Raw genomic sequence first — 22610 nt, forward strand, 5'->3', positions numbered from 1 at the left:
ATTGTCTCCAAGGAACCATCAGCTAACTCTGCTTTGAGGTGTGAAGATGTCAGGGAGGCTTGAGTGACACAGGATGAAAGCATTATGGTAACTTTCTACAAATCTTGCAGAGACTTGCATGATGATCTTTTGTGGCTGCAGATGAGCTGATAACATTGATGAAATGAAAGCTTTTTGGTTGGGGAAACTCCAGAATAATCTGGAGGTACTTGATTGCCGTATGAGTGCAATTGACAACTCCCTGAACCAGGTTCTGACTGCGAGGCCCGTCAGAGCGGCAAATCTGAGCATCTGTTCATTGTGCCTAACCTCAGCAATTGAGACGTCACAGACCTAGAAAACGTGGTATTGCTCATTGTGCAAGCAGCAGACTGAGATTCAACAAATATTACTGACTGATTCCTGGAAGGAGCCAACGCCAAATAAATTAAGGGCTGTGGTAACTATTACAACTAGCAATGCATGGCCACCTGGTCCACTTGGCAGGTGGTCTTCTTCCTGGGGGCTGCAAACGTCAGCAATCACCTAATGTGAAACTGTGAGCCTTCGAAAGCACTAGTGCCTGGTCATATCCAGGAAACTAATCATCTGCCTGTAAGACCTGTAGGAGGGATCACCTTTTGTGAGCTTGTGCTCTGAGCTCATTACCCCTCTCCTATTAAGCTGAGCAGGTGGTTGAGGAGAAAGTTGTTGCTGCTCCTGGTGTTGCTACTATTCCTCACTTTGTTCCCCAGCTGAGGCCCAAAATAGAGCTGCATAGGCAGCTCCCATGCTGAACAGAAGGATGCAGCTGAGAGGTGTTGATCAAATTGTGTAGATTCAAAAGTAATAGAAATTACATTGGAAATCATCGCCAAGAAGATCACCGAGTAAAGCATTTCATCCGGGCAAGGAAGGTGTGACATCTGTATTTAAAATACTTTTTGCCTGTCACTTGTGCAGCTGCCTCAAATCCCACTGTCCTCATGCTTGGTTTCCCTGGAAACCTGTGCACACACCTTTAAAAGTCAGAAATCAGACTGAAATAAACTGATAAAGAACACTTAACACATTTAAATTGCCAACCTGCCTGTCCCACAGGGGATTTCCTGTGCAGTGCAGATCATGCTGAAGATAAAGGCGGAAGTCAGTGGGATGTTGCTGATCTCCCAACACGTCAATAATTTCAGCTCTTTCAACCTGTTGTTCGTTTGCAAACCCACCCACCCTTTCTGGTCAAATTCCCCTCCAATCTTTCAGATCAATGAAAGGTCCACTGTTTGCTGTTTTTATTTCATGATAAAGTAATTTTCCATGATGCCTATTGTTCAAAAAGGATAAATAGGATGAGGTCTTAAAAGAGTTACATTTTCAATTTACAACCAGGGGAATCAGCAAAATATAAGGCTGAAGCATTTATTGCAATCTTCAGGCATAAGTACAGAGTTGATGATCCATCTTAGCTTCCCCCGGAGGTCCCCAACATCACAGAAGCTAACTCGATTCACTCCATGTGATATTGAGAAATGGCTTAAGGCACTAGATATTGCAGAGACTATGGGGCCTGACAATATTCCAGCAATAGTCCTGACAACTTGAGTGCCAGAACTTGACAAACCCGAAGCAAGTTGTTGCAGTACAGCTACAACACTGGCACCTGCCTAGCAATGTGGAAAATTGCCCAGGTTATGCCCTGTACATGAGAAATAGACAAATCCAAGCCGGCCAATTACCGCCTCATCAGTCTCCTTGCAAACATCAACAAAGTGATGGAAGGAATCATCAACAGTGCTATCAAGCGGAACTTACTCAGCAATAACCTGCTCACGGATGCTCAGTTTGGGTTCCTCAAAGATCACTCAGCTCCTGACCTCATTACAGCCTTGGTTCAAACATGGAGAAAAGAGCAACATTTGACTGAGTGTGGCATCAAGGAGCCCTAGCAAAGCTGGAGTCAATGGGAATCAGGGCGAAAATGCTCCACTGGTTGGGGGCATACCTAACACAAAGGAAGATATTTATGGTTATTGGAGGTCAATCATCTCAGCTTCAGGGCATCATTGCAGAGGTTCCAGATGACTGGAATTTTCATTTCATTTTCATGACTGCACAGTAATTGATTGATATTTATTGTCACATGTACCGAAGTACTGTGAAAAGTATATTTCTGCGGCCAAGGTACACAGTTCGTACATAGTAGACAAAAGAATAATCATGATGTGGAGATGCCGGCGTTGGACTGGGGTGAGCACAGTAAGAAGTCTGACAACAGCAGGTTAAAAGTCCAAAACGTTTGTTTCAAACACTAGCTTTCGGAGCACTGCTCCTTCCTCAGGTGAATGAAGAGATATGTTCCAGAAACATATATACAGACAAATTCAAAGATGCCAGACAATAATGCTTAGAATGTGAGCATTTGCAGGTAATTAAATTTTTACAGATCCAAAGATAGGGGTAACCCCAGGTTAAAGAGGTGTGAACTGTCTCAAAAAGAATAATCGACAGAGTACATTGACAATTGTACATCAGCGAATAGTGATTGGTTACAGTGTGGAAAAAGGCCAAACAATAGCGGCAGAGGGTGTCGTCAATAGTGTTCTTACAAGGAACAGATCAGCCCAAGGGAGAGTCGTTGAGAAGTATAGTAACTGTGGGGAAGAAGCTGTTCCTACATCTGGATGTACTAGTCTTCAGATTTCTGTATCTTCTGCCTGATGGAAGGATCTGGAAGATGGCAAAGCCTGGGAGTGAGGGTCTCTGACAATGCTGTCTGCCTTTCTGAGGCAGCGGGAGCTGTAGACAGAATCAATGGGAGGATGGCATGTTTGTGTGATGCATTGGGTTGAGTTCACCACACTTTCTTGCGATCTTGGACCGAGCAGTTTCCTTACCAAGCTGTGATGCAGCTGGATAGGATGCTCTCTATGACATATCTGTAGAGGTTAGTGAGAGTCGATGCAGAAATGCCGAATTTCTTTAGCTTCCGTAGGAAGTAGGAACGTTGTTGGGCTTTCTTGACTGTTGCATCAAATTGAGTGGACCAGGACAGACTGTTGGTGATGGTGACCCCCAGGAACTTAAAGCTATCGACCATCTCTACTTCGGAGTCATTGATGTAGACGGGGGGGGGGGGGGGGGGGACTAACCATATAAATACTGTGGCTACAAGAGCAAGTCAGAGGCTAGGAATCCTGTGGCGAGTGACTCACCTACTAACTCCCCAAAGCCTGTCCACCATCTATAAGGCACGATTGTGTCTGGTCTACAAGGGCGGCACAGTGGTTAGCACTGCTGCTCACAGCTCCAGGGACCCGGGTTCAAATCCAGCCAGCAACACCCACATCCCGTAAATGAATTTTTACAAAATTAGCCACTCGTATCTACTTCCGTTTTAGTTGCGTTGGCATCACAGACTAAAATCTGGATTCCGTTAACAATTTCATGATTACACAAAGCAAACTAAAGGTCCTGAAGAACAAAGGGGTTATGTTTAGTCAACATAAATGCAACAACTCAAAATTCTGTCATTCAAAACAGAAAAAAATAGAAAGCAATATCCTCATAGTATATATCTGAATGGATCAAGACCAGAAAAGGAACTAAAAATATCCCAATATTACATAGGGTAGGAGGGTTTTTGCAAGTAAGTAGTTAATTTTGTTAAAGCAATTCAATTTGTTTAAACCTCAATTTTCAATTCAATTTTGGTGCTAAAAAACAGACGTAAAAGACACTATTCACAAAATTTGTGAAATCTAAGAAATAGTAACACAATTGGATTTCCTGATCAATTACTATAAATCAAAGAGCTTGGTGATCAGAAGTAAATCAGATGATTAGTACACAGCATATAATTACAAAATAAAACAAAACTCCCTTTCATATCAGAAGTAAAATGTAACTTTTAGAGGTCATTTGCACTATACAATAAAGTCTCATCAGTCTGAACTTCTGCAAATTTGTTCACCCATGCGAAAGTCTATACACACACAATTGCTCATTGCACCCCAAATCTTTGCTTATTTGCGATTTAAACAAACTAAAAGCAATGAGTTAACATAGAACATAGAGTGCAGAAGGAGGCCATTTGGCCCATCGAGTCTGCACCAACCCACTTAAGCCCTCACTTCCACCCTATCCCCGTAACCCAATAACCCCTCCTAAGCTTTTTGGTCACTAAGGGCAATTTAGCCTGGCCAATCCACCTAACCTGCACGTCTTTGGACTGTGGGAGGAAACCGGAGCACCCGGAGGAAACCCACGCAGACACGGGGAGAACGTGCAGACTCCGCACAGACAGTGACCCAGCGGGGAATCGAACCTGGGACCTTGGCACTGTGACGCCACAGTGCTATCCACTTGTGCTACCGTGCTGCCCCTGTGCTACCATGCTACCGAGTTCTTGTATCAAGCCAATTCTTTCTGCATAGAACATAGAACATAGAACAGTACAGCACAGAACAGGCCCTTCGGCCCTCGATGTTGTGCCGAGCCATGATCACCCTACTCAAACCCACGTATCCACTCTATAGCCGTAACCCAACATGTGTGTGTGACACAGACAGGAGGAAAAAAAAGAAATGCAGGTTTGCTGTATGTGTGCACACATTTATATTGAGATGTTTTGATAAACAAAAGGAGGTTGTTTAAACAGTGCATGTTCTCCCAGTTGTTTGTCTCTTTGGTTGCTCTCAGCTTTCGCTTGGGCCTGGAAACCATTGCGGTTCCCTGTTGTAGTGGCAGCTTCTTGCCCTTGTCCAATCAGCTGGAGAATGAGGCAATGTGCGTGTGCATGTGTGTGTGTGTGTGTGAGAGAGAGAGTCAGCAGCACTAGCAGCAACTTCTCCTTTAATCCTTCAATCCTTGCATGACAGCAACCAGCAACAGAACAACTAGCAGTGACATTTTTAAACATGCAAAGTCTCTCACCCAATGCCACCCAGAACCAGGGGTGGGGGAGAAGAGCGCATTCATTAAAGAGAGAGAGAGGCTTTAAATGGGCCCCGGGAGCAAGCTAGACAATAATGTGATGTTGTCAATAACGTGGAGAGGGAGAGAGACCAAGGACAAGTCCTTTAAACCCTGCTTTCTCATCACTCTCCCTGTAATGTTGGAATGAAAGGAATCATCTTGGAACTTAAACCATGTTTTTTTTTTAAAACAAACAAAATAAATAGGCAGGAAGGGGAGGTAATGGATCAGGGAGAGAACAGTATGCAATGGTGAAAGGATCAGTTGGTGCCTTCAGTACAGAAAAGTCTCACTGTGAGAGATAAAAAACCTGATTAACATCCAATTTTTTGGATGACTGGAACCCATCTAATTTACTCCCATTGTAAAGTATGTTTGCCACTTATGATTTCACCCTTTGCGAGAATTGCGGAAACCTAACCTGCATAAACGGTGAGACTTTACTGTATCAAATAATGTTAATTGTAATATATTAGCACATTACCATTTTTCTGTACAATGAAGTCACGGACCTCCTTACATCGAGAGAGATTTCCAAAGACCCGGGCTGCCTCCAAGATTGCATCCATATTGTTACACAACAAAAGCTTCATCAACACTACAGAACAATAAATTAAGATGTGTTCTTGAAAACAGAATTAAGTTGCAATTTTTATAGAGTAGAAGGTGGCTCGACAACCACACATTTTGAAAATAACTTTAAACACTAGTGGTGTCAATGAAAATTATTTTCACGTTGATGTTTAGTGAGTCACTGGTTTAATTTCATTTCAACCTCCGTTATGACTTTGCTGAATTAGTTGTTTCAATTGATGTCCAGGCGAACTTCCCGTTCCAGCCTCCCCGAACAGGCGCCGGAATGAGGCGACTAGGGGCTTTTCACAGTAACTTCATTGAAGCCTACTGGTGACAATAAGCGATTATTTATTTATTTTAGGAACTACTACTGGTCAGCAAATACAGCCATGATTAGGAAGTGGGTAGAGGGGGAGGGGTCGGTGTGGGAGCGGGTGGAGGCGACCTCATTAAAGCGCACAAGTTTGGGGGCATTGGTAATGGCTCCTCTGCCGTTCTCGCCGGCCCGGTACCCCACAAGCCCAGCGGTAGTGACGGTCCTGAGAGTTTGGGGGCAGTGGCGGAAGCATATGGGAGTGGAGGGATCGTTGGGGTGGGCTCCAATTTGTGGTAATCACCGGTTTGTACCGGGGAAGATGGATGGGGGGGTTTCGGAGGTGGCAGAGAGCAGGGATTGAGAGGCCGGAGACCTGTTTATTGATGGGAGCTTTCCCTGTTTGGAGGATCTGGAAGTGGAATTCGAATTACCAGGAGGGAATGGGTTTCGGTATCTGCAGGTAAGGAATTTTGTACGAAATCAGGTTGCAACCTTTCCGCTTCTACCCTACAGGAGATATAGGACAAGGTAGTTTCGAAAACAGGAGTGGGGAGGGGAAGGTATTGGAAATCTATAAAGAACTTATCTATAAAGAACTTGTGAAGGGTAGGTCATGCCTCACAAACCTTATCGAGTTCTTTGAGAAGGTGACTGAACAGGTAGACGAGGGTAGAGCAGTTGATGTGGTGTATATGGATTTCAGTAAAGCGTTTGATAAGGTTCCCCACGGTCGGCTATTGCAGAAAATACGGAGGCTGGGGATTGAGGGTGATTTAGAGATGTGGATCAGAAATTGGCTAGTTGAAAGAAGACAGAAAGTGGTAGTTGATGGGAAATGTTCAGAATGGAGTTCAGTTACAAGTGGCGTACCACAAGGATCTGTTCTGGGGCCGTTGCTGTTTGTCATTTTTATAAATGACCTAGAGGAGGGCGCAGAAGGATGGGTGAGTAAATTTGCAGACGACACTAAAGTCGGTGGAGTTGTAGACAGTGCGGAAGGATGTTGCAGGTTACAGAGGGACATAGATAAGCTGCAGAGCTGGGCTGAGAGGTGGCAAATGGAGTTTAATGTGGAGAAGTGTGAGGTGATTCACTTTGGAAAGAATAACAGAAATGCGGAATATTTGGCTAATGGTAAAATTCTTGGTAGTGTGGATGAGCACAGGGATCTCGGTGTCCATGTACATAGATCCCTGAAAGTTGCCACCCAGGTTGATAGGGTTGTGAAGAAGGCCTATGGTGTGTTGGCCTTTATTGGTAGAGGGATTGAGTTCCGGAGCCATGAGGTCATGTTGCAGTTGTACAAAACTCTAGTACGGCCGCATTTGGAGTATTGCGTACAGTTCTGGTCGCCTCATTATAGGAAGGACGTGGAAGCTTTGGAACGGGTGCAGAGGAGATTTACCAGGATGTTGCCTAGTATGGAGGGAAAATCTTATGAGGAAAGGCTGATGGACTTGAGGTTGTTTTCGTTAGAGAGAAGAAGGTTAAGAGGTGACTTAATAGAGGCATACAAAATGATCAGAGGGTTAGATAGGGTGGACAGCGAGAGCCTTCTCCCGCGGATGGAGGTGGCTAGCACGAGGGGACATAGCCTTAAATTGAGGGGTAATAGACATAGGACAGAGGTCAGAGGTGGGTTTTTTACGCAAAGAGTGGTGAGGCCGTGGAATGCCCTACCTGCAACAGTAGTGAACACGCCAACATTGAGGGCATTTAAAAATTTATTGGATAAGCATATGGATGATAAGGGCATAGTGTAGGGTAGATGGCCTTTAGATTTTTTCCATGTCGGTGCAACATCGAGGGCCGAAGGGCCTGTACTGCGCTGTATCGTTCTATGTTCTATGTTATGGAGTGGAGGAAAATAGGTGAGCTAAAGTATAAATGGGCAGATGAGTTGGGAAAGGAGTCAGAGGCAGGTCTGTGGGAGGATGCACTGAGCAGAGTCAACGCGACTTCATCATGTGCCAGGCTCACTGATACAATTCACGGTGCTTCACCGGCCACACAGGATGGTGGCCCGGATGAGCAGATTTTTTAGGGTGGAAGACAGGTGTGTGAGGTGCGCAGGTGAGCCCGCAAATCATGTCCGTATGTTTTGGGCATGTCCAAAGCTCAGGCGATTCTGGCAGGGATTTGCGGATGTCATATTCATGGTACTAAAAATGAGGGTGGCGCCGATTCCAGAGGTGGCGATTTTTGGAGTGTCGGAAGAACCAGGAGTCCAGGGGGCGAGAGAGGCTGACGTTTTGCCCTTTGCCTCCTTGGTAGCCCGGTGACGGACCTTCATTAGCGTGGAGGGACTCGAAGCCCCCAAAATCAGGGGTATGGGTTAGCGACATGGCTGGGTTTCTCAGGCTTGAGAAGATTAAATTTGCTTTGGGAGGATCAATGTTAGAGTTTGTTCGGAGGTGGCAGCCATTTATCGACTTCTTCGGGGAAAACTAAACTGTTACCAGATTCAATAAGGGGGGGGGCAGTGTTAGGGAGTAAGGGTAGTAGGGGGAGTTAGGCTATTTTTGTCTAGCTTAGGCAGGAACAGTGGGAGATGGAGGGGTGTGTTACGCACTGAATTATGTTTACATTTGTATTTGTATCTTTTGTTGTTACAAAACCATAAATGACTTAATAAAATGTTTGTTAAAAAAATTGATGTCCAGGCTTCTTCTGTTTGGAGACATGGATGAGGGGGATTTTGTGGACTTATTCTCTGCGAGAGTGGTGGGCCATTTGGGGCTCAGGAATCCTATTTACTAATTGGCTAATCTTCCTACTAGGTATGTTACAGCCTTCTGGACTTCAACAACTTTCCGGAGTTCAACAACTTCAAACTATGAACTCTCTCCTCCACCTTCACCCCATTTTTATTTCTATCAATTTACTTTAATTTCTAGGGTAGCATGGTCATGTAGTGGTAGGACTGCTGCCTCATGGCACTGAGGACCGGGGTTCGATCCCAGCCCTGGGTCACTGTCTATGTGGAGTTTGCACATTCTCCCCGTGTCTGCGTGGGTCTCACCCCCACAACCCAAAGATGTGCAGGGTAGGTGGATTGGCCTTGCTAAATTGTCTCTTTATTGGCACTCTAAAATTAAAATAATATATTTTCATTCTTCCGTTTTTCCCTCACCATTGTCTCTACTCCCACCACCCCACCCGCGCCATCTGTTTCCTGTTCCAAGTTGACCTTTGACACACTGCTTACCTCTGTTCTGCCATTAATACATTTTGATCTCTTGATGTGCCACCACAAGCATCCTTCTTAGTCATTATCACCACCATTTACATTCTTTGTCTTTTTGTCCACATCTTTGTCATCTCCGTTTAACCCTCTATCCAGCCCCACTGCTCCACACTCCCCGCCCGCCCCATTGGAATAAATCTCATTCTATTTTTCTCTAGATTTGACAAAGAGTCATCCAGACTCTAAACATTAGCTCCGTTCTCCCTCCACAGATGCTGTCAAACCTGCTGAGATTGTCTAGCCTTTTCTGTTTCTGGTACTCATTGGTGGGCTTGATCCCGGCTCTTTTCATGGGCTGTCGCATTAGCATCCCACCTCCAGGTTCCCTGACCAATCACGGAGTGCAAACAAAAAGCCAAACAAAACACAAAGAAACCACTCTCACATACAATGTATACCCACACCCCCACTGTTCATAAAGGTCCATTGTTTAGCTTCATCCTGATCAGTTTTTAGCACCGGGAACTGTCCTCCTGGTCATTTATCTTGGCCTTTAGTGTCTTTTGGATTCCCGCCAACCTAGTTATCTCAGCCTCCAGCAAGGCGATCTGTTCATCTTGCTGGGTGACTGCTTTCTCCACTTCCCTGATTGCTCCTTGGGCCTCCAAATGTTGCTCCGCCCTGTCCATCATTCCGCATATGGGGGCCAGCGCGGTCTCGACTGCCACCTCCATTGCCAACATTAGGTCCTCCTTTACTGCCTTCCTATTCTTTTATTTGTATAAATTTAGAGTACCCAATTCATTTTTTCCAATTAAGGGACAATTTAGCATTACCAATCCACCTACCCTGCACATCTTTGGGTTGTGTGGGCGAAGTCCACGAAAACATGGGGAGAATGTGCAAACTCCACACAGACAGTGACCCAGAGCTGGGATCGAACCTGGGACCTCGGTGCCGTGAAGCAGCAATGCTAACCACTGCGCCACCCTGCCTTCCTATCCTTTTGGAGTTCTGTGAGATGATCTCCTTCGATGACTGGGATGGAGTTGGCGATTCTGCTGGGTCCGCCATGTTCAGATTTGCGTTGCCACGCAGGTCCCCTGGCTCCAATGTTGGGGTCTTCCTCTCTCTGATTTTGCTCCCCTTGTCTGTTGGTTCGTCGCCAGCCCAAATCTGCTAAAACTGTTGATGGAGGAGGGGTTCATTGGTTTGTTTGTTTTTTTAACAGGTTTGGTGCCTGTACCTTAGATCAAAAGGTTTCCAGGCGGGAGCCAACTTTCGTGCAACCACTCAGCTCATGGCGCCACCGGAACTTCCCAGGTTTCTCACCTTTACCTGGAGGTCCTCCTGCAGAATCTGAGGAGTTGCAGTGAGGTGAGCTGTCCCACGTGTCGGAGGAAGAAGGCAGCCTCTCAAACCAAGCAGGTGTGGATGGAAGTTGCCACGGAAATGAACAGCAAAAGTGTGGTGCTTTAAGCATGGAGACAAAGGGCGCGAATGTCCCAAGGGGAACAGAGTCCCATAGTGAGTGCGTTTAGCTGCGTGTTTCCCGGCACTCGCACTGCCACGAAACACGTGGCTATTCAACGCTACTCGTGGTGAATAAGGGGCCTGAACGGGGAACGCATGGCTGAGGCCCATATTTACAATGGGGAGCTCTGCTCACCGGAACTGCCCTTTGTACCAAGACCCACAAATAAAATCCTCGACCTCCCCCCATCCCAAACGCAACATGGGAGATCGCCCCCTCCCCCCGCACCTTAACACCCATGGTGGTCAACCCGAGCGTGCGTGGACGTGACTGGTCGAGCTGAATGGCCGCAAGCCGTGGAGAAGATCCATAGTCGTCGTCGTCGTCGGCCGAGTGGGTGCTGGCAGGACCTTGTGTGCCAGTCCAGGATGGCGACGCCCAGGACCCGAACGTGGAGTCGGGACCCTAACATGGCGGCTCCCAGGACCCGCACGTGGGGTCGGGTCCCCAAGATGGCGGCGCCCAGGACCCGCACGTGGAGTCGGGGCCCCAAGATGGCGGCGCCCAGGACCCGCACGTGGCGTCCGGGGCCCAAGATGGCGGCGCCCGCAGGACCCTCGTGGTTGCTGTGGGCAGGGTTAGCGGTGCCGGCGGGCCGATCGGAGCGGCTGAGAGCGGGGACAGAGAGGCGCGCAGGCTGGGCGCAGGGGCCCGGGGGCAGGGGAGATTGACGCGGTGCGCTGGAAGGGCCCGGAGGAGGAAATCCCCGGTCGCTGCGCGGCACAGCAGCGACCGATTTGGACAGGCAGACCGACGAAAAATGTCCCTTCTTCCCGCAGCTCTTACAAAGGGCGGAACGGGCTGGGCAGCGAAGGCGGGGTGTTTGGCAAGCCCACAGAAATAGCAGCGGGGCCCCGCGGACTTGTCGGGGCGTCCCGCGGCGCAGGCCTGAGGGGAGCCGGGAGCGGCGGATGGCAGTGGGGAAGCGTGCCAGGAGGCCCAGGGCGCTGCAAGGCGGCTGGGGACATAGGCGCGGGCGTTTAAGTCGGCGACCTCCAGGGAAGTGGAGAGAGTCCGTGCCTCAGTTAGGCTGAGGTCGTCTTTTTCCAGCATCCGCTGGCGGATAGCGGCGGACTGCATCCCAGCCACGTTAGCATCTCTGATTAAAAGTTCCATGTGCTCAGTGGCTGAAACTTGGAGGCAGGCGCAATTCCTCCCCAGGACAGCGAGGGCCCGGTAAAAATCATCTAAGGACTCACCAGGGAACTGTTGTCTGGTAGCCAGCAGATGTTGGGTGTACACTCGGTTTACCGGCTTAAGAAATTGTCCTTTTAGCTTATCCATGGCCACGTCATATTCCTTTTCTTCCTCTATCATTGCGTAGGCCACCATGCCCACGCTGGAATGGAGAATATGACATTTCTGTGCCATGGTGGGGGGGGGCTGCTTGCGGTCGCCAGATAGCTATCGAAACACACCAGCCAATGCTTGAAGATTGCCGATGCGTTCGGAGTTTGCGGGCTGATGTGGAGGCATTCGGGCTTGATCCGGAGCTCCATCTTCAAATTTCTAGTAGATTAAATTGATGTACCATCAATTGAACGTGAGACGAGTTGCTGAACAAAAGTATGGCTTTAATCTACTAGATGTTAGCCCTGCGGTCAATTACAGGACGACCGCCGGGAGTACTGGGTATTTATACCCCGCCCTGGAGGCGGGGTTAACTCAGCCTCTCGACCAATCGGGGAGCCGTCACATGACTGGTCTGAACCAAACGGTCGAGAGGCGCATGACCGACCAGGGCCAATGGTAAGCCGGTGTTCTGCACCAATGGCAGGCAGCTATGCTAATCATACCACCACATGCACCAAACTCAGAAAATTTTATTTCTGAAGCCGGGCCCAATCCTGGCTACTTGCGCCTCTAAATATCTAAAATGGGAACCCGCAAAGCGAAACGGCAACACCACCCAAATTAACCTCCTTTCCCAGTGGGGTTACCAGAAAACACTCACTCTTCTCCCAATTCAGTTTATACTCCGAAAATGCACCAAATTTCTTCAGGAAGCCATGATGTCACACATTGTGGGGATTGGATCCGTTACGTACAAAAGATGATCATATGCATACAAAGACACCCTGTGCTCAACCACACCCCCTTACTATCCCTCTCCACCTATCTGCAATTCTCAGGGCAATGGCTAAAGGCTTTATTGCCAACGCAAACAAGAGGTTGGGGGGGGGGGACATAGGGAAGCCCTGCCTCATTTTCCTGTGCAACTGGAAATATCTTGAGCTCACATTGTTTGTCTTAGGTGCATCATATAATAACTGAACCCACGGCTCAAACCTAGGCCCTATCCCAAACCATTCCAGCACTGCAAAAAAATCCCCATTCTACCCTATCAAAGGCATTCTGAGGGACCAATGCCACAATGATCTCCTGTTCACTCCCCTCTGCCGGGGACAATACCACATTCAAAAGACGATTCACGTTGGATGACAAGTGCCTACCCTTCACAAATCCCATCTGGTATTCCCCAATAAAATGTGGGGGGCATCCCTCCAGCCTCAGCGCTAACAACTTAGCCAGAATCTTAGCATCTACATTCAGTAGCGAAATAAGGCAGTACGACCCACATTCCATCAGCTCCTTATCGTTCTTCATTAGAAGCAAAATAGACCTTTGCATCATTATCTCCGGACGAGACCCACGAACCATGGCGTCCTCAAACATCTCCAACTGCAGCAGCACCAATCAATCAGCAAATTCTTTATAAAGCTCCACCGGGAAAGCATCGGGCCTTGGCACTTTACCCATCTGCATTCGCCCAATTGCTGTTCTGACCTCCTCCACCCCCAGCCATTCATGATCCTCCTTCTCCATCTGTATAGGCTCGGACCTATACAGAGTCTAGAACGTCTCAAACACCCCATTAATCTTCTCCAGTGCCGACTCTAGCTTACCCCCCAAGTCCTGAATCCGTACGATCTTCCAGGAAGTTGCCTGCCGTGTTAGCTGACCAGCTAAATGTCTACTAGCTTTGTCCCCATACTCATACACTACCCCCCTCGAGCGCCGCAACTGCCGCCCGACCTTCTCATTGGATAACACTGGTCAAGCTCTGGTGTTGGATCACTTGCATACCTCCAATATCTCAACCACCAACGCTCCTCTCTCGTCTTCCTATCTTTCTGTGCCTTGTGCGAAATTATCACCTCTCGTACCACCACTTCCAGGGCCTCCCACAGTACTGAGAGCAACACTTCCCACCCGAGCCATCTTCACACAACTTCCCAAATCTGACAACAGCCCCACATCCAAACTCCATGCCGGTCGCTGGGCTGCCCCATCTCCAAAATCACATCCACCAGATGCGGAGCATGATCTGATATCACTATCGTGGAATATTCCACATTCCCCATCCCTGGCTCTCCCCATTACAAAAAAGTCTGTGCACGAATTCACATTATGCAGCGGAGAGAAAAGGAAAAATTCCCTGCCCCCAAGGTGTAAAAGCCGGCATGGATCCACTCCACCCATATCCTTCATGAATGCTGCTAGTACCTACACTGCCCATTTGGGGGCCAGGGGCTTCGGCCTGGACCAATCCAACTTGGGGCTCAACACGTAGTTCAGATCAGCCCCCAATATCAACTGGTGTGTATCCATATCGCTGCCAGCATCCTCTTCACTAACTCCACATTATCCCAATTTGGGGCATACACACTCACCAAAACAACCGGCTTACCCTCCAATGTTCCCGTATCCATGATGTACCTGCTGCCCAGGTCCATTACTACCTCCTCCATCTGGAACTGAACTCTTTTATTAATAAGTATTATCAGCCGCCCTCCCACCCTGGACCACTGGTTCCACCTTTCTTAGTTATATGTTTTCTTGTGCCTTTTGACATCCTCGCACCAAATACTCTTGAATAGATAACTTTGTCCACTATTTACCCATGGGAACCGGGTAAAAAGTACCAAAAACCAATTACTCTGGCGGGACCTACCTTTCGTGTCACCTCCTTCTACATGTCGCCACTGGAAGTCACGCTAATTTTAGGAAGGGTTCTGATTCCGACGCCTCATGAGATCTGAGTAGATCCCGTAAGGCATGAAGACTGCCGGGAAACCCATTGGAAGCCTCTCCTAGGATCTACTGGCCACGTTACGCTCTCACTCCAGCACAACGCGGCTGGTAGATTGCGCGGTTTGCCTTTGCTACCTCAGAAAAATAGCTGGGTGGTGGGTTGGGGGACTTGAAGGCACAGCAAACTAAAGTTTAATTATATATGTGTTAATTCAGCCCAGGCTGAGGTAATTGAATTAGTTAAGATGCCACATTAGAATTTAGTTACACAGATAATAAGATAGTCACATTGAGGGCAAAAAAGAATGGTTAGGGGTAAAAGGTCTTTAAATCAAAGATGCCGTAAGATATTCCACAGATCTCTGTGTTGAACCAGCTCTCGTTTATTATAAGGATTAATGAACTAGATAATTGAAAAATAATTTCAATGTTTTTTTAAAAAAGAAACTCAACATTAATTTCCCAAAAAAATCAATAATGCTTTTGGCACTAATTATTTTTTCTCTCAACTCTAATATGTCATAATGAAAAGTTGAATTTTTTTGAAAGAAATGCCGAAATTAAATGCTTTAAAATGTTTGTGTAGATAATTAATATTTTGATTTCTTTGCTTCTATGTCATGTTATTTAAGAAAACAATATTAAGCATACAATCAGTTATATGCAGTTGCCTGGCCCTGACAGCAGAATTCTTCACTTGATAGTAAGACAGGTTGTTGATCGATGCTGCAGCATTCATCATCAATTCTTCACATTTATCAACTGTTTTGTATTCTAGATCAAACAACAAAAAAAGGTTAACACATTTTTCACACAAATGGAAGATAACTTAAAATCTTAACATCAGCTGACTTAAAATTTAGACATCTTCAACATTCATGTTTCACCTGTTTCCAGATATGCCACTAGATAGAGAATAGCTGTTGCAAAAGGTTTCAACTCATTTAGAGAGGGGTGTACAACATTAAGCTCTATTGGCATCAATTCAGGGGGAAAACTCTCCGCTGGTTGGAGTCATACCTGGCACAAAGGAAGATGGTTGTGGTGGCTGGATGTCAGTCATCTCAGCACCAGGACATCAAGGCAGGAGTTCCTCAGGGTAGTGTCCCAGGCCCAACCATCTTCAGCTGCTTCATCATAAGGTCAGAAGTGGAGATGTTTGTGGATGACTGGACAATGTCTCAACTTCTCAGATAATGAAGCAGTCCATGTCCAAATGCAACAAGACCTGGACAATATCCAGGCATGGGCTGACAAGTGACAAGTTACATTCATGCCACAAAGGGCAAGGCAACGATCATCTCCCACAAGTGAGGATCTAACCACCTCCCCTTGATATTCAATGGCATTACCATCACTGAATCTCCCACAATCAACATCCTGGGGGGTTACCATTGATCAGAAATTGAACTGGACTAGCCATATTAATACTGTGGCTACCAGGGCAGGTCAAAGGCTAGGAACTCACCCCCGATGCCCCCCAAAGCCTGTCAACCATCTACAAGACACAAGTCAGGAGTGTGAGGGAATACTCTCCATTTGCCTGGATGAGTGCAGCTCCAACAACATTCAAGAAGCTCGACACCATCCAGGACAAAGCAGCCGGCTTGATTGCTTCCCCTTCCACAAACATTCAAAACCTCCACCAACAACGAACAGCCATGTGTACCATCTACAAGATGCACTGCAGTAACACACCAAGGTTCCTTAGACAGCACCTTCGAAACCCATGACCGATGCCATCTAGAAGGAAAAGAGCAGCAGATATCGAGGAAACCCACCAGCTGGAGGTTCCACTCCAAGTCACTCACCACCCTGACTAGGAAATATATCTCAGTTCCTTCATTGTCGCTGGGGCAACATCTTGGAACCCCCTCCCTCACCGCATAGTGGGTGTACCTACACCTCAAGGACTGCAGCGGTTCAAGACGGCAACTCACCACCACCTTCTGAAGGGCAACTATGGATGGGCAATAAATGCTGGCCTAACCAGCGACGCCCACATCCCGTAAATTAATTTTTAAAATTCTGTATTATTAAATTTGCATATCTAACAGGCATTTCCTGTCATTGTAAAGTGTTACAGTCAAAACATGTTACACATTAAAGGAACAAACAACAATAGATCGACACACAAACCTGTAACTTCTGAATAATCTATCCAAATGCATTTAAAAATAAAGACAGCAATTTGACATCAGAGTTAATATAGTTGTACTAAGGTGGCCTTGCTAAACACTCTTGGAAAGAATTTGCCTTTTATAGTTTACATGGATTGCAGCAAAGCAATTGACAAGGTCCCAGATAGGAGACTTATAAAGAAGGCAAATGCACATGGGATACACGGAAACTTGATAAGGTGGATGCAAAGCTGGCTGAGTTGTAGGAAACAGGGTGATGACAGTCAGCTGCTTAGTGACTGGAAGCAGTATCCAGTGGCATACCACAGGGATTTGCGCTGGGCCCCCTATTATTCGTCATTTATATAAATGACTTACGTGACTATGTGGGGGGTAGAATCAGTGCCAGAATTTGGTACGGTGAGATTGGGCTGTCTGGGAGGGCCTGCACACCTGCGGCTCCTGAATGGAGAATGGCACTGATACATGGAGTAAGTCACATATTGATGGACAGATCATTTCAATGACAAAGTTCTGGCCATAATGACACATTCTCAAGTTCATCCTCCGTTTCTGTTGAGGAATATCCAGAAGGGGAGACCAGGGACGGCCCAAGATGCACAGGCATCGCTGGTCATTCGAGATGTCAGACAGCACGTGCCGCAGGAGGCTCCACCTCAACAAGAGGACGGTGCTGCACCTGTGTCACGTCCTTGCGGACTTGGCATCATGTGAAGGAGGAGGATACTCACTCCGGTGGCCATGACGGTCACTGCAGCCGTAAATTCTTACGCTTCGGGTTCATTCCAGGGCTCAAACGGCGATTTGTGCAGCATATCCAAACCTACAGTGAAGTCACTTGACATCACAGAGTGAATTGAATTGGCTGAAGACTGACATCAGAGATGCTGGGAACTCAGAAGGAGGCCAAGATGTATCATTCACACGGTAGTTCTGGTGAAGATAGTTGCAAATGTCTTGTCTTTTTGATTGATGTGCTGGACTCCCCCATCATTGAGGATGGGTAGTCCTTACCTCCAGTTAGTTGTTGAATATTTCACCACCATTCTCAACTGATATGGCAGGACTGCAGAGCTTAGATCTGATCCTCTGGTTGTGGGATTGCTTAGCTCTATCACATGCTGCTTTTGCTGATTAGCATGCAAGTAGTATCATCAGGATGACACCTCATTTTAGCTATGGCTGGTGCTGCTCTCAGCATGCCCATCTGCAATCTTCATTGAACCAGGTTTGATGCCCGGCCTAATGGTAATGGTAGAGAGGGATATGTGGGCCCGTGAGGCTAAAATTTATGGTTGAATACAATTCTGCAGCTGCTGATGCGCATAACGCCTTATGGACGCCCAGCTTTGAATTGCTGGATTTGTTTGAAATCTATCTTATTTAGCAAGGTGGGCACAACAGAATCAACTGGCTGAATGGCCTATTCCCATTCCTATGTTCCACTTGAATTAATATTCTGTAATTAAACATATTCAGTTATAAATAAGGAACTCCCTAGCTCCCTTACTTTGTGTGCACCTGCACCATACAGACAGTAGAGGTTGAAGAAGGCAGCCAACTATCACCTTCTCAGGGGCAGCGAGGGATAGGCAATAAATGCTGGACATGCCAGCAATGCCCAAATCCAAGGAACAAATAATAAAAATATAGGACAGACTCCACAGTATTTGTTGCTTCAGGCTAAATTGAAAACTTCATTGAAGCAATTCAACAGTATAAAGAGGTCAATGCTGTTAGAAAATAATCCTTGTACAAAAACATCAGTCATGATGATCTTAGTTGGGGATCATACAAAATTAGTAATAAAACTGTAAAGGAAGTCTATGTAGACATTGCACTCAAATCTATATAATCAGGTTATAAAAATTAACAATGGAGTATATTCATGGCGACCAAAAAGATTGAGATAATGCCCCAATCACTCAAGAAAGCATATTTGAATGTTTGGTTGTCACAATTTTGAAATACATCATTGTTTACTCTGAGTATTGAAAGATGATTAGACAAGTTCAGGTTTTAATCATACATCATATGTTATTACACAAGATCAAGTTTCACTTCACATTTTGAAATAAATCTCATGATGTGCCAAATTTATAGAAGGAGCATTTTAAACTGGATTCATGTACTAATGTAGTCAAGCATATGTTGTGCACCAGATATTAGAACAATGCAAACTAACCTAATACTTTGATGAGAAGATCCACACAGTTTTGGTTTCCAGACAATGCTGAGCCAACTTCAGTATTTATGGATAAATTAGCAATCACTCTTATCAATTTTATTAGGATGTCTTCCACCTCGGAGAATCTCTGGTTCTTGTTTTCATCCATTTCACTCTTGTTCTGTGTTTTCAGTGGGTTTATTTTTACTTTAACATCTAGTTCATGGTATGTTTGAAATAGAGTCAGTAAAGTCTCGACACTGTGCTTCTGCTTATAAAGCTCCTCTCTTGCTTTATTGTTCTTTGCAGTCATGTTTCCCAAAATAAAAACCACACGGACTACTAAATCCTAGCAAGAGAAAAACAGTTTATAGGTGCAGATTATGAATGATAAACATAAATTTTACTAAGAAGCTAGGCTTTATCTTCTGGATTTATAATTTCACATGCATCAGATTTGGAGGAGTATATGTAATATTAACCAGATGAGAGGAAAAGAGGGAGGGAGAAGGGGAGAGAGAGAGAGAGAGAGCAATCAAAGGAGAACAAGAATGAAGAGACACACAGGGGACTGAGATTCACAGAGTTGATTGACTGTACAAGGCAATGGGAGAGAGAAGGAAATGATTTGCGTTTATATAATGTCCTCAGGATGTCATAAAATACCTCACAGTCAATCAATTACTTTTAAGTTGCAGTAATTGTTAAGTATACAAATGTGGCAGCTAATTTGAGAATACAACAGCAAATGAGATGAATGGCTGATGATTTTGCTTTTGTCGGTCTTGATTAAGAGAAGAATGCTGACCATGACCTTGAAATATTTATATTAATTTAGAAGAATGAGGGGGAATGTAATTCTGACAGGACGGGATAGACTGGATGAAGGAATGTTGTTTCCTCTTTGGGGGTTGATCTAGAACAAGGGTCTCAGGATATGGGGTAGGCCATCTAGGACTGAGATGAGGAGAAACTTCTTCACTCAGAGGGTGGTGAACTTGTGATATTGTCCACCATAGAAGGCTGCGGAGGGCAAGTCACTGAATATAAGATGGTAATAGGTTTCTAAAGGTGTCAAGGGATATGGGGAGAGCGTGGGAGTATAGCAGAGGGCAGAGCAGGCTCAAATGGCCTACTCCTGTTCCTATTTTCTATGTTTCTAATATCCACCTGAACAGATAGATTGAACCTCAGTTTAACATCTCACTTAGAAATCAACACATCAGTATTGCCAACCCTAGATTATTCTTGTATTGAATTTTTGAGGCAGTGATTCAGAGACAAGGGTACAACCGAATAAAATGCTATTAAAAAAAAAACTTAGTGCTATTTCAAGTGAGCGGGGGGCCGATTTAAATCACTTGGCTAGACAGCTGCTTTGTGATGCAGAGCAAGGCCAGCAGCGCGGGTTCAATTCTTGTACCAGCTGAAGTTATTCATGAAGTCCCCACCTTTTGAACCTTGCCCCTCGCCTCGGGTGTGGTGTTCCTCAGGTTAAATCACTATCAGTCAGCTCTCCCCCTCAAAGGGAAAGCAGCCCATGGTCATTTGGCACTGTGATGGCTTCACCTTTGACCTTCATTTCAAGTGAAATATAGATCTTGCACTTGGCGCTTCAAGGTTAGTTATAAAAATCACACCATGTGCAAGTTGTTTTTTCTTGATCCAAAATGAACTAATTATAATCCAGTACAGCGCCGGCTCTAGGGTTGCTGGCGCCCCGGGCAAGCTGAACTTCGGCGCCCGGGGGGGGGGGGGGGGGGCCGGGGGGGGGGGGGCGGCCGGGGGGGGGGGGGCCGAGGAGGGGCGGACCCGAGGGGGGGGGGGCGGGGCCGAGGAGGGGCGGACCCGAGGGGGGGGGCGGGGGGGACGGACACGCGGGGGGGGCGGACGCGGGGGCGGGCGGACCCGAGGGCGGGGCGGGGGGCGGACCCGAGGGCGGGGCGGGGGGCGGACCCGGGGGCGGACCCGAGGGCGGGGCGGGGGGGCGGACCCGAGGGGGGCGGACCCGAGGGGGGCGGGAGGGGCGGACCGAGCCGGGGGGCCGCCCTGGGGGCGGGCGGCCACCGCGCATGCGCTGGTTGGCACCGGCCCAACTGCGCATGCGCGGGACCCGAGTCTCTGGCGCCCCCAAGCACATGGCGCTCCGGGCAACAGCCCGAGTTGCCGGTGCCTTGAGCCGGCCCTGATCCAGTACAAGAAAAAGCTATCAGCATTTTGAAATGCTAAAATGTTTTATCATATACTGTAAAACCATTTTTTTATACCATACAACGGGGGCGAGATCCTCCCAAAACGGGAGAAATCGTAAAGCTGCCGTAAAACCCGGGCGGGTTTTACGGCAGCGCGCCCCTTCCCGACGGGGGACCGATTCTGGTCCCCGGTCGGGGCTAGCAGCCCGACGCCGTAGGCTCCGGCAAGACGGGCTTAACGAAAATCGTTAAGCCCGCTTACCGGAGTTAGCGCCGGCTGACGCGTCATATGACGTCAGCCGCGCATGCGCAGTTTGGAAGACTCCAACCCGCGCATGCGCGGGTGACGTCATCGCGTTTTTTGCGCAAAATCCGCGCATGCGCGGGCCGGGTTGCCCCTCAGCCGCCCCGCGAATGGATACTGCGGGGCGGCGGAAGGACAAGTAGTGCGCAGGCATCGGGCCCGCTGCCCGCGATCGGTGCCCACCGATCGCGGGCCCATGGCACCCTTGGCACGGCCGTGGTACTGCCGTGCCAATCGGTGCCATGGTTATAAAAAGCGAGTTGGTGACGCCGTTTTTACGAACGGCAAGACCAGGTGTGTTTGCCGTTCGTGAAAACGGCGGAAAGGGCTGGGACTTCGGCCCATCTAACAGCTGTGAATCGCTGCCGGCCGTAAAAAAAACGGCGGCAGCGATTCGGGTCGGGACTTCGGCGGGGGGTGGGAGAATAGCGGGAGGGCGGGAAAAATGTCGCGAAGGCCCTCCCGCTATTCTCCCACCCGTCGTGGGGGGCGGAGAATTTCGCCCCAGTGGTGGGCAAATTTTTCCGTGCAAGGGCCACATTCAGAAATTCACAATTTTAAAGGGCCGCATAGTATATTAAGTAAAATAATTAATATTTAAAATAGCCAAAATAAAAGGTTTTTAAAGAAAAAAAAGCAATTAATTTTTATTAATTAATATTTTAAAGTAGAAACTTTACATGAAACACATTTATTTGTAAAACAAAGTAACTCAGTTTAAAGAAAAAAAAGCAATTAATTTTTATTAATTAATATTTTAAAGTAGAAACTTCACATGAAACACATGTTGTGCCGAGCAATGATCACCCTACTCAAGTCAACGTATCCACCCTATACCAGTAACCCAACAGCCCCCCATTAACCTTAAAAAATTTTTTTTTTTTTTTAAATGACTTGATCTTGGTGGGCCGCATAAAGACCTTTGGCCGCGGGCCGTAGTTTGCCCACCCCTGCCATACAACAACACTTGATCCGTATCATAGAACATAGAACAGTACAGCACAGAACAGGCCCTTTAGCCCTCGATGTTGTGCCGAGCATTGTCCGAAACCAAGATCAAGCTATCCCACTCCCTGCCATTGTTGTGTGCTCCATGTGCCTATCCAATAACCGCTTGAAAGTTCCTAAAGTGTCCGACTCCACTATCACAGCAGGCAGTCCATTCCACACCCTAACCACTCTCTGAGTAATGAAATGAAAAATGAAAT

The 22610-nt window shown here is 47.0% G+C and overlaps 1 protein-coding gene across 4 annotated transcripts in view; it reads right to left on the reverse strand.

Moving 5' to 3' along the window:
• The window catches only part of armc2 (armadillo repeat containing 2), a 253785-nt gene that overhangs the window by 14202 nt on the left and 216973 nt on the right, over positions 1–22610 (reverse strand). For 3 of the 4 annotated variants that reach the window (XM_038799209.1, XM_038799207.1, XM_038799208.1), the window contains 3 exons: positions 18925–19255; positions 15250–15372; positions 5435–5548 (listed from right to left, as the gene is read on the reverse strand). In XM_038799209.1, the coding sequence (XP_038655137.1) occupies positions 5435–5548; positions 15250–15372; positions 18925–19255 (568 nt within the window). The remainder of the gene's footprint in view (positions 1–5434; positions 5549–15249; positions 15373–18924; positions 19256–22610) is intronic. The other variant, XM_038799210.1, reaches the window with a different exon arrangement.

The sequence above is a fragment of the Scyliorhinus canicula genome, chromosome 6 (genome assembly GCF_902713615.1).
Source record: "Scyliorhinus canicula chromosome 6, sScyCan1.1, whole genome shotgun sequence".
NCBI classification, from domain to species: Eukaryota; Metazoa; Chordata; class Chondrichthyes; order Carcharhiniformes; family Scyliorhinidae; genus Scyliorhinus; species Scyliorhinus canicula.